General features: G+C 43.7%; 1 protein-coding gene across 4 annotated transcripts in view; it reads left to right on the top strand.

Moving 5' to 3' along the window:
• Positions 1-12,093, top strand: part of tbk1 (TANK-binding kinase 1) — a 97,973-nt gene that overhangs the window by 73,325 nt on the left and 12,555 nt on the right. For all 4 annotated transcript variants that reach the window (XM_045214547.1, XM_045214549.1, XM_045214548.1 and 1 more), the window contains 6 exons: positions 76-134; positions 2,281-2,372; positions 2,515-2,616; positions 2,734-2,815; positions 3,567-3,685; positions 11,168-11,284. In XM_045214547.1, the coding sequence (XP_045070482.1) occupies positions 76-134; positions 2,281-2,372; positions 2,515-2,616; positions 2,734-2,815; positions 3,567-3,685; positions 11,168-11,284 (571 nt within the window). The remainder of the gene's footprint in view (positions 1-75; positions 135-2,280; positions 2,373-2,514; positions 2,617-2,733; positions 2,816-3,566; positions 3,686-11,167; positions 11,285-12,093) is intronic.

The following is a 12,093-nucleotide window of genomic DNA, read 5'->3' as shown; positions in this document are numbered from 1 at the left end:
TCAGTCTGTCTGTTGTTAATCTCAGTCTCTATCTGTCTGTGTGGTTAATCTCAGTCTCTCTCTCGATCTCCATAGCGACTCCTCCTAAAGTCCAGCCTCGCTATGACCTTGACCTGGATGCCAGCTATGCCAAGGTAACTATATGTTATGTTATGCCAGCTATGCCAAGGTAACTATGTTATGTTATGCCAGCTATGCCAAGGTAACTATATGTTATGTTATGCCAGCTATGCCAAGGTAACTATATGTTATGTTATGCCAGCTATGCCAAGGTAACTATATGTTATGTTATGCCAGCTATGCCAAGGTAACTATATGTTATGTTATGCCAGCTATGCCAAGGTAACTATATGTTATGCTATGCCAGCTATGCCAAGGTAACTATATGTTATGTTATGCCAGCTATGCCAAGGTAACTATATGTTATGTTATGCCAGCTATGCCAAGGTAACTATATGTTATGCTATGCCAGCTATGCCAAGGTAACTATATGTTATGTTATGCCAGCTATGCCAAGGTAACTATATGTTATGCTATGCCAGCTATGCCAAGGTAACTATATGTTATGTTATGCCAGCTATGCCAAGGTAACTATATGTTATGTTATGCCAGCTATGCCAAGGTAACTATATGTTATGTTATGCCAGCTATGCCAAGGTAACTATATGTTATGTTATGCCAGCTATGCCAAGGTAACTATATGTTATGTTATGCCAGCTATGCCAAGGTAACTATATGTTATGTTATGCCAGCTATGCCAAGGTAACTATATGTTATGTTATGCCAGCTATGCCAAGGTAACTATATGTTATGTTATGCCAGCTATGCCAAGGTAACTATATGTTATGTTATGCCAGCTATGCCAAGGTAACTATATGTTATGTTATGCCAGCTATGCCAAGGTAACTATATGTTATGTTATGCCAGCTATGCCAAGGTAACTATATGTTATGTTATGCCAGCTATGCCAAGGTAACTATATGTTATGCTATGCCAGCTATGCCAAGGTAACTATATGTTATGTTATGCCAGCTATGCCAAGGTAACTATATGTTATGTTATGCCAGCTATGCCAAGGTAACTATATGTTATGTTATGCCAGCTATGCCAAGGTAACTATATGTTATGTTATGCCAGCTATGCCAAGGTAACTATATGTTATGTTATGCCAGCTATGCCAAGGTAACTATATGTTATGTTATGCCAGCTATGCCAAGGTAACTATATGTTATGTTATGCCAGCTATGCCAAGGTAACTATATGTTATGTTATGCCAGCTATGCCAAGGTAACTATATGTTATGTTATGCCAGCTATGCCAAGGTAACTATATGTTATGTTATGCCAGCTATGCCAAGGTAACTATATGTTATGTTATGCCAGCTATGCCAAGGTAACTATATGTTATGTTATGCCAGCTATGCCAAGGTAACTATATGTTATGCCAGCTATGCCAAGGTAACTATATGTTATGTTATGCCAGCTATGCCAAGGTATAAAGGTATATGTTATGTTATATGTTATGAAAAATGCCAAGGGGGGTGAATACTTTTGCAAGCCACTGTATGGAATCATGTAGTAACCAAAAAAGTGTTAAACAAATCAAAATATATTTTATATTTGAGGTTCTTCAAATAGCCACCCTTTGCCTTGACGACAGCTTTGCACACTCTTGGCATTCTCTCAACCAGCTTCATGAGGTAGTCACCTGGAATGCATTTAAATTAACAGGTGTTCCTTCTTAAAAGTGAATTTGTGGAATTTCTTTCCTTAATGCGTTTGAGCCAATCAGTTGTGTTGTGACAAGGTATGGGGGGGTATACAGAAGATAGCCCTATTTGGTAAAAGACCATGTCCATATTATGGCAAGAACAGCGCAAAAAGCAAAGAGAAACGACAGTCCATCATTACTTTAAGACATGAAGGTCAGTCAATACGGAACATTTAAAGAACTTTGAAAGTTTCTTCAAGTGCAGTCGCAAAAACCATCAAGCGCTATGATGAAACTGACTCTCATGAGGACCGCCACAGGAATGGAAGACATTGAAACGCATTCCAGGTGACTACCTCATGAAGCTGGTTGAGAGAATGCCAAGAGTGTGCAAAGCTGTCATCAAGGCAAAGGGTGGCTATTTGAAGAATCTGAAATATAAAATATATTTATTTTGTTTTGTTTAACACTTTTTTGGTTACAACAAGATTCTATATATGATTCTATATATGTGTGTGTGTGTGTGGTGCCCCTAACTAATATCCTAATATGTCTTCCTCCGTTGTCCAGACGTTTGCAGGAGACGTGGGCCACCTGTGGAAGACCTCAGACTCCCTGTTGGTTTGTCAGGAGCTGGTCCGGAAGGGAGTCAGGGGGTTAATGTAAGTCCTGATGACCATACAATGCACCAGACAACCAGCACATTCAACTGGTGTTCTGCATAAATGAGTGTAAATCCGTCTGTATATGTTAGTGTCTCGTTTGATCTGCTATCAAATGAATTGAACAGTGCGTCTGTCTCAGTGAGTTAATGAAGGAAGACTACAGTGAGATGGTACACAAGAAGTCAGAGGTCATCCACCTCTGCCACTACTGCGCTCAGATCCTGGAGAGGACAGAGCAGCTGTGAGTACACGCTTTGATCCACTTTGATTTTGATTTGACCCATTCCCCTCCAGCTCCTCAGAGGGTAGAATAAGCAGTAGGTGTGACTCAACGTGGTGGTGTTGTCTCCTCTCCCAGGTACGAGGTGTTAATGCAGGCCAATATGTTGTCATCATCAGAGTACGACGAGATCTCAGACATGAGGAAGAAAATAGTCCTAGTAAGTTCCTCTGTTCCCTCTGGCCCCGCCCCTGTTCCCTCTGGCCCCGCCCCTGTTCCATATGGCCCCACCCCTGGCTACTATCTTCTGTCAGTCAGTCTCTGTTCCCTCTGGCCCCGCCCCTAGCTACTATCTTCTCAGTAAGTCTCTGTTTCCTCTGGCCCCGCCCCCGGCAACTATCTTCTCAGTCAGTCTCTGTTCCCTCTGGCCCCGCCCCCGACTACTATCTTCTGTCAGTCAGTCTCTGTTCCCTCTGGCCCCGCCCCTGGCTACTATCTTCTCAGTCAGTCTCTGTTCCCTCTGGCCCCGCCCCTGGCTACTATCTTCTGTCAGTCAGTCTCTGTTTCCTCTGGCCCCGCCCCTATTCAATATGGCCCCGCCCCTGGCTACTATCTTCTCAGTCAGTCTCTGTTCCCTCTGGCCCCGCCCCTGGCTACTATCTTCTGTCAGTCAGTCTCTGTTCCCTCTGGCCCCGCCCCTAGCTACTATCTTCTCAGTCAGTCTCTGTTTCCTCTGGCCCCGCCCCTATTCAATATGGCCCAGCCCCTGGATACTATCTTCTCAGTCAGTCTCAGTTTCCTCTGGCCCCGCCCCTATTCAATATGGCCCCGCCCCTGGATACTATCTTCTCAGTCAGTCTCTGTTTCCTCTGGCCCCGCCCCTATTCAATATGGCCCCACCCCTGGCTACTATCTTCTCAGTCAGTCTCAAATCTCTGGAGCTGCTGTTGATTGGTCGTCTCTCTGTGTAGATCTCCAACTCCTTAGTCCCCATGGATCAGACGGTTCAGGACATCAAGAGTAAGTTCCTGTCAGGTGGTGTTCTGACGGACAGCTGGACTCAAGCTGGGACACACCCTGAAGACAGGAAGTAAGTCATGTGCGTGTTTGTGTGTGTTAGGGCTGTGACGATACAAGTATCGCAATATTTTTTTCCATTGCAAAAATGAAAAACACAAATGCTACCGAACTCTTTGGTCCTTTTTAAAAACCTTCCGTGTGAAACTTTGTTGTGTGCTATAGCTTGGAAAATAAATCTACGTGACTCTGGATGACAACATAAGTTTGTTAGTTGCCAACATTAGGGCTGGAATGCATAGCAGTTTTTAGTGCAGTGGGGAAAGTGCCTGTGAAACAGGGAGTGATTAACAATAGTTTTAGTGCAGTGGGGAAAGTGCCTGTGAAACAGGGAGTGATTAACAATAGTTTTGGTGCAGTGGGGAAAGTGCCTGTGAAACAGGGAGTGATTAACAATAGTTTTAGTGCAGTGGGGGAAAGTGCCTGTGAAACAGGGAGTGATTAACAATAGTTTTAGTGCAGTGGGGAAAGTGCCTGTGAAACAGGGAGTGATTAACAATAGTTTTAGTGCAGTGGGGAAAGTGCCTGTGAAACAGGGAGTGATTAACAATAGTTTTAGTGCAGTGGGGAAAGTGCCTGTGAAACAGGGAGTGATTAACAATAGTTTTAGTGCAGTGGGGAAAGTGCCTGTGAAACAGGGAGTGATTAACAATAGTTTTAGTGCAGTGGGGGAAAGTGCCTGTGAAACAGGGAGTGATTAACAATAGTTTTAGTGCAGTGGGGAAAGTGCCTGTGAAACAGGGAGTGATTAACAATAGTTTTAGTGCAGTGGGGGAAAGTGCCTGTGAAACAGGGAGTGATTAACAATAGTTTTAGTGCAGTGGGGGAAAGTGCCTGTGAAACAGGGAGTGATTAACAATAGTTTTAGTGCAGTGGGGGAAAGTGCCTGTGAAACAGGGAGTGATTAACAATAGTTTTAGTGCAGTGGGGAAAGTGCCTGTGAAACAGGGAGTGATTAACAATAGTTTTAGTGCAGTGGGGAAAGTGCCTGTGAAACAGGGAGTGATTAACAATAGTTTTAGTGCAGTGGGGGAAAGTGCCTGTGAAACAGGGAGTGATTAACAATAGTTTTAGTGCAGTGGGGAAAGTGCCTGTGAAACAGGGAGTGATTAACAATAGTTTTAGTGCAGTGGGGGAAAGTGCCTGTGAAACAGGGAGTGATTAACAATAGTTTTAGTGCAGTGGGGGAAAGTGCCTGTGAAACAGGGAGTGATTAACAATAGTTTTAGTGCAGTGGGGGAAAGTGCCTGTGAAACAGGGAGTGATTAACAATAGTTTTAGTGCAGTGGGGAAAGTGCCTGTGAAACAGGGAGTGATTAACAATAGTTTTAGTGCAGTGGGGGAAAGTGCCTGTGAAACAGGGAGTGATTAACAATAGTTTTAGTGCAGTGGGGGAAAGTGCCTGTGAAACAGGGAGTGATTAACAATAGTTTTAGTGCAGTGGGGGAAAGTGCCTGTGAAACAGGGAGTGATTAACAATAGTTTTAGTGCAGTGGGGAAAGTGCCTGTGAAACAGGGAGTGATTAACAATAGTTTTAGTGCAGTGGGGAAAGTGCCTGGAAACAGGGAGTGATTAACAATAGTTTTAGTGCAGTGGGGAAAGTGCCTGTGAAACAGGGAGTGATTAACAATAGTTTTAGTGCAGTGGGGGAAAGTGCCTGTGAAACAGGGAGTGATTAACAATAGTTTTAGTGCAGTGGGGAAAGTGCCTGTGAAACAGGGAGTGATTAACAATAGTTTTAGTGCAGTGGGGGAAAGTGCCTGTGAAACAGGGAGTGATTAACAATAGTTTTAGTGCAGTGGGGAAAGTGCCTGTGAAACAGGGAGTGATTAACAATAGTTTTAGTGCAGTGGGGGAAAGTGCCTGTGAAACAGGGAGTGATTAACAATAGTTTTAGTGCAGTGGGGGAAAGTGCCTGTGAAACAGGGAGTGATTAACAATAGTTTTAGTGCAGTGGGGGAAAGTGCCTGTGAAACAGGGAGTGATTAACAATAGTTTTAGTGCAGTGGGGAAAGTGCCTGTGAAACAGGGAGTGATTAACAATAGTTTTAGTGCAGTGGGGAAAGTGCCTGTAGAAACAGGGAGTGATTAACAATAGTTTTAGTGCAGTGGGGGAAAGTGCCTGTGAAACAGGGAGTGATTAACAATAGTTTTAGTGCAGTGGGGAAAGTGCCTGTGAAACAGGGAGTGATTAACAATAGTTTTAGTGCAGTGGGGAAAGTGCCTGTGAAACAGGGAGTGATTAACAATAGTTTTAGTGCAGTGGGGAAAGTGCCTGTGAAACAGGGAGTGATTAACAATAGTTTTAGTGCAGTGGGGAAAGTGCCTGTGAAACAGGGAGTGATTAACAATAGTTTTAGTGCAGTGGGGGAAAGTGCCTGTGAAACAGGGAGTGATTAACAATAGTTTTAGTGCAGTGGGGAAAGTGCCTGTGAAACAGGGAGTGATTAACAATAGTTTTAGTGCAGTGGGGGAAAGTGCCTGTGAAACAGGGAGTGATTAACAATAGTTTTAGTGCAGTGGGGAAAGTGCCTGTGAAACAGGGAGTGATTAACAATAGTTTTAGTGCAGTGGGGAAAGTGCCTGTGAAACAGGGAGTGATTAACAATAGTTTTAGTGCAGTGGGGAAAGTGCCTGTGAAACAGGGAGTGATTAACAATAGTTTTAGTGCAGTGGGGGAAAGTGCCTGTGAAACAGGGAGTGATTAACAATAGTTTTAGTGCAGTGGGGAAAGTGCCTGTGAAACAGGGAGTGATTAACAATAGTTTTAGTGCAGTGGGGGAAAGTGCCTGTGAAACAGGGAGTGATTAACAATAGTTTTAGTGCAGTGGGGAAAGTGCCTGTGAAACAGGGAGTGATTAACAATAGTTTTAGTGCAGTGGGGGAAAGTGCCTGTGAAACAGGGAGTGATTAACAATAGTTTTAGTGCAGTGGGGAAAGTGCCTGTGAAACAGGGAGTGATTAACAATAGTTTTAGTGCAGTGGGGGAAAGTGCCTGTGAAACAGGGAGTGATTAACAATAGTTTTAGTGCAGTGGGGAAAGTGCCTGTGAAACAGGGAGTGATTAACAATAGTTTTAGTGCAGTGGGGAAAGTGCCTGTGAAACAGGGAGTGATTAACAATAGTTTTAGTGCAGTGGGGAAAGTGCCTGTGAAACAGGGAGTGATTAACAATAGTTTTAGTGCAGTGGGGGAAAGTGCCTGTGAAACAGGGAGTGATTAACAATAGTTTTAGTGCAGTGGGGAAAGTGCCTGTGAAACAGGGAGTGATTAACAATAGTTTTAGTGCAGTGGGGAAAGTGCCTGTGAAACAGGGAGTGATTAACAATAGTTTTAGTGCAGTGGGGAAAGTGCCTGTGAAACAGGGAGTGATTAACAATAGTTTTAGTGCAGTGGGGAAAGTGCCTGTGAAACAGGGAGTGATTAACAATAGTTTTAGTGCAGTGGGGGAAAGTGCCTGTGAAACAGGGAGTGATTAACAATAGTTTTAGTGCAGTGGGGAAAGTGCCTGTGAAACAGGGAGTGATTAACAATAGTTTTAGTGCAGTGGGGAAAGTGCCTGTGAAACAGGGAGTGATTAACAATAGTTTTAGTGCAGTGGGGAAAGTGCCTGTGAAACAGGGAGTGATTAACAATAGTTTTAGTGCAGTGGGGAAAGTGCCTGTGAAACAGGGAGTGATTAACAATAGTTTTAGTGCAGTGGGGAAAGTGCCTGCAGAAACAGGGAGTGATTAACAATAGTTTTAGTGCAGTGGGGAAAGTGCCTGTGAAACAGGGAGTGATTAACAATAGTTTTAGTGCAGTGGGGAAAGTGCCTGTGAAACAGGGAGTGATTAACAATAGTTTTAGTGCAGTGGGGAAAGTGCCTGTGAAACAGGGAGTGATTAACAATAGTTTTAGTGCAGTGGGGAAAGTGCCTGTGAAACAGGGAGTGATTAACAATAGTTTTAGTGCAGTGGGGAAAGTGCCTGTGAAACAGGGAGTGATTAACAATAGTTTTAGTGCAGTGGAGAAAGTGCCTGTGAAACAGGGAGTGATTAACAATAGCTTGCACTTCTTCAGATATGCAATTAAAAACGGTTTTGAAGAAGGTGGCGGGGTGAGAATCGAGAAGGCAGGTAGAAGGCAGGTAGAAGGCTTCAGTTGTGGTCCTCTGTAGCTCAGCTGGTAGAGCACGGCGCTTGTAACGCCAAGGTAGTGGGTTCGATCCCCGGGACCACCCATACACAAAAATTTATGCACGCATGACTGTAAGTCGCTTTGGATAAAAGCGTCTGCTAAATGGCATATTATATTATTATTATAGTTGTGATATCATTTTACTGAGCATGTCTGTGTCAACCAGGGAAAATAAATCCATAGTGCCTTTGCGTGGTAGGCTAGGGGCACATATCATCAAAACTTCTCATCAGGTCTTGCTTGACTGATACCCAGCCTAATGTTGGTTACCTTATCTCTGAAATATGCCGCAAACTCATCACATTTAGATGTGGAGGAAAGTTCACATAGGTTTGCAGGGGTAGGATTTATCAGGCTATCAATGGTCGAGAAGAGCCCTCTCGAATGATTCTGATTATTAGTGATCAAGTTTAAAAAGCCCGTATGGCATTTCTAATTGCCTTGCTATATATGCCAAGTTGCTCTCTCAGAATATCATAATGGACCTACAACTTTGACTTTCTCCACTTCCGCTCTGCCTTTCTACAATTTCTCTTTAATCTATTTGTTTCCTCACTCATCCAAGGGGCTCTCCGTTTGGATGTGGCCTTTTTCAACCTAACTGGAGCTATGGCATCAATGGTTGCCCTTTAATTTGCTATTAAAGCGATCAACTAAATCATCACAAGAGGAAGGCAGAATAGGTGGTGGAGTATTGTTCATACACTCAATAACATCTCTAGCAACTTCAGAGGTCAGACAGCGTTTCTTAATGCGTTCAGTATTACCCTGTGTTGCTATGGGCAACAAGGTAGGAAAAACATCCACAGTGGTGATCAGATAATATCAACATCGACAATAGAGGATATGTCAATAGAAAGCCCCTTGGTAATAACCAGGTCCAGAGTATGGCCGTGGTTATGGGTGGGCCCAGTAACATGTTGGATAAAGTCCATAGAGATCAAAATATGAATAGATTCAATGGCCTTGGAGTCAGTCTCTTTTGTCAACATGAATATTAAAATCGCCCAACACGATGATTTTATCATAGTTCTCAAGGACAAAAGACAATAGTTCAGAGAGAAATCAGTAAAGAAAGTGGGGCAGTGCTTTGGTGGCCTATACAGGGTTACGGCTGACATTTAAACAGTATAGCGTGATGCTCAGAAGACCCAAAGTTGCCAAATGAAATATCCTTACAGCTGAGAGCATTAGTAAAAATAGAGGCTGTCCCCCCACCCTTTTTCCCTTTTCTGATAGAGTATGAAAAGCTGAATCAACTTTGCGCTCAGTAATGAGGTCATTCACGAGAGAGATTTTGCTAGTGATTGCTCTAACATTTAAAAGTGCCATATTCAATGAGTGTAGACCCCTGGGGCATCTGCCTAGAGGTAACAAATGGAAATAACAACAACCAAATGATTAACGTTACAACCACGTTGTCTGACAGTCTCCAATCTATCAGAATGGTAGAAGATGACAGTTCGTATAAACTCACTAGAAGGCGGAGTTAAAGGAACATAAATTAGGCCATAGTGTCCTTTCTACAGGAGTTGATATGGTTTCCAAGTCCTCTGTTGGTTATTCTGACAGGGACAACTGGAGCGCTACCAGAACCTGTCTGTTAGTCTCAAACAGTTTGAGATGTTGCTGGAAATAATCCTGGAACCCCTTGCGGTTAGGGTGAATCCCGTCTCTTTTAAAAAAGTGCTCTTTGCTCCCACAGCAAATCAAAGTTGTCACAAAAAGAGACATTCCTGTCGATGCAAAGTTTCTTCAGGTACTCGTTCAGGGCAAAGAGTCCGCTGAAATGTTCCAAACCCCTTCGGTAGCACGGGAGGGTGCCAGAGATAATTATTCTGACTGAACTACCATAATACCGATGGCCTGTCCAAAAACAACCCCTAGCCCCTACTGCCCAGAGTCTAGACAGAGGGATTGATGGGCTTGGTGGAATTTTGGCGTTATTGCTTACACCTGTCCAATTCTCTCAGATCTCCACAAGTGTCTAGGGATTGGGGCTAGGGGTTGGGGCTAGGGATTGGGGCTAGGGGTTGGGGCTAGGGGTTGGGGCTAGGGGTTGGGGATTGGGGCTAGGGGGTTGGGGCTAGGGGTTGGGGCTAGGGGTTGGGGCTAGGGATTGGGGATTGGGGCTAGGGGTTGGGGCTAGGGATTGGGGATTGGGGCTAGGGGTTGGGGCTAGGGGTTGGGGGTTGGGGCTAGGGGTTGGGGCTAGGGGTTGGGGCTAGGGGGTTGGGGCTAGGGGTTGGGGCTAGGGGTTGGGGTTGGGGCTAGGGGTTGGGGCTAGGGGTTGCTTCAGGACAGTAGGTGGACCTACAGCGCGACACTTGAGGGCATCGGTTGGATGTTTAATTCCATTGCTATACACACACAGACTTATCACTCAGATAATCACTTACAGTAACAGCAGTTAATAAGTCAATTTACACTACACCTTATGCAGAAATTGAGAAATCTTACCTTGGCGCTGCGGCACGCCATGGGCAGATATTAATCAATTAATAGATAATAGACTTTGAAAGGACAGGAAGTGTCGGCTGTGCACTTGACCAGGCATTCCACATTTAACCCCACCCACATTTGAGCATCGGAATATGAAGTTGTTTTTTGGTTTTATATTCAAAAACAAAAAAACAAGCCCTTTTCACAAATCCCGACTGCTCCGTTTTTAACTCCAAAACCAAACGATGAAGACTTACACGGACCGTAATCTTACCTCAGGAATCTTGACTTCATGTTGTCCACAACATAGGCTAATTATCTTGACCACTGTAACAACATAGATACCAAAATGTTCTGTCAATCCTCCAGATCAACATGAATTCCTGCACTTTGGCTGTTCAATCGCGTGCAGTATCACACCAGCTCTTTATCACTTGACTGTCAATTCTGAAAATCCTTTACTGAATCAGCTGATGTTGTGTGATAATGTCCCCCATGTAACTAAACAGCTAGACATCAAACGCTTCAAACAACTATTACGGATAATTAGTGAAGAACCCCGTTAATGACAGTATCGATTTCTGTTTTTATTAATCATGTTAAAGGTACTCTTTCTGTTAGAAGCATTCGATTTTGCAATCACATACGTTATTTTAGATATGTGTGCCCATGAAAACTGTTTTCCACACCGTAACAGAGGGCGATACAACATGTACGAGGTTACAGTACACTTCCCAAGCTTTCCATACAAAAAAAGTCTGACAGCAATATCCAATATCTGTGGACTAATGTTAAGGTTCCTCCTCAACCCTAACATTAGTTCCACAGCTCATCTTTGCTCATGGTTTCCTCTCTGTCTCTGTCTCTGTCTCAGTGTTGAGAGGATTAAGGTTCTCCTGGACTCCATTACAGCCATCTACCACCAGTTCAAGAAGGACAAGGCTGAGAGACGTCTGCCTTACAACGAGGAACAGATACACAAATTTGACAAGTAGGTCCGTCTTTCTGTCCGACTGACCAGGTTTCCGCCCAACCTTTCTGTGTGAGTGAAGTACACGTCGGGTATGAAATGTCACAACGGGGTCTGATGGAAACGGCACATTTTATCGGTAAACTTTCCAAATGTCAACAAAAACAAAATACGTTAGGCGAGGTGGGATTTTTTTCACGTCTGTAAAATGAATGATGTGAAATATTGATATGACAACCGTCATATGGACGTAAACTTGGAGTCACGTGATGATACGGTGTGTGGTCCTCCCACGGCTACAGATACACTGTAGAATAATAAGGGTGGTGAAAATACACGGCGATGAGCCTGATGCTCCTTCCCAATAAATATCCAGGGTCTTAGTCTGGTGACGTGATGATCAATGCTTGACTGCCGTTTGACGAATAAAACTCTCGCTCTGATCCATAATAATCTCATCATGTAGATAGCCTACCCACACTGTATCTGCCAGCTGTTTTTGGATAGAGCGCACGTGCCCAAGACCAGAATGGGCACATTGGCTATAGAGCGCAACATTTGTTGTGACAAGACCATCAGTAGAGTTGAAAATGCGATGGAAACCCATTTAACTTGTATTTTTTTGGTACTTGGGAATTTAACCGCAAAAGGTATTTTTATGTGCACTGTGTCATCAAGCACAGCCTTTTATCCACAACGAGGCAATTTGATTGACATCTCTGGTGGGAAAATGTGTTTTAATGTGGATTTTTGAATATTTGGGCGGCAGGTAGCTTAGTGGTTAAGAGCGTAGTGCCAGTAACCGAAAGGTCGCTGGTTCTAATCCCTGA

This window comes from Coregonus clupeaformis, unplaced genomic scaffold (genome assembly GCF_020615455.1).
Source record: "Coregonus clupeaformis isolate EN_2021a unplaced genomic scaffold, ASM2061545v1 scaf0276, whole genome shotgun sequence".
In the NCBI taxonomy this organism is placed as follows: domain Eukaryota; kingdom Metazoa; phylum Chordata; class Actinopteri; order Salmoniformes; family Salmonidae; genus Coregonus; species Coregonus clupeaformis.
Note: the sequence above shows the minus strand (reverse complement) of the source record. Positions and strands in the feature narration are given on the sequence as shown.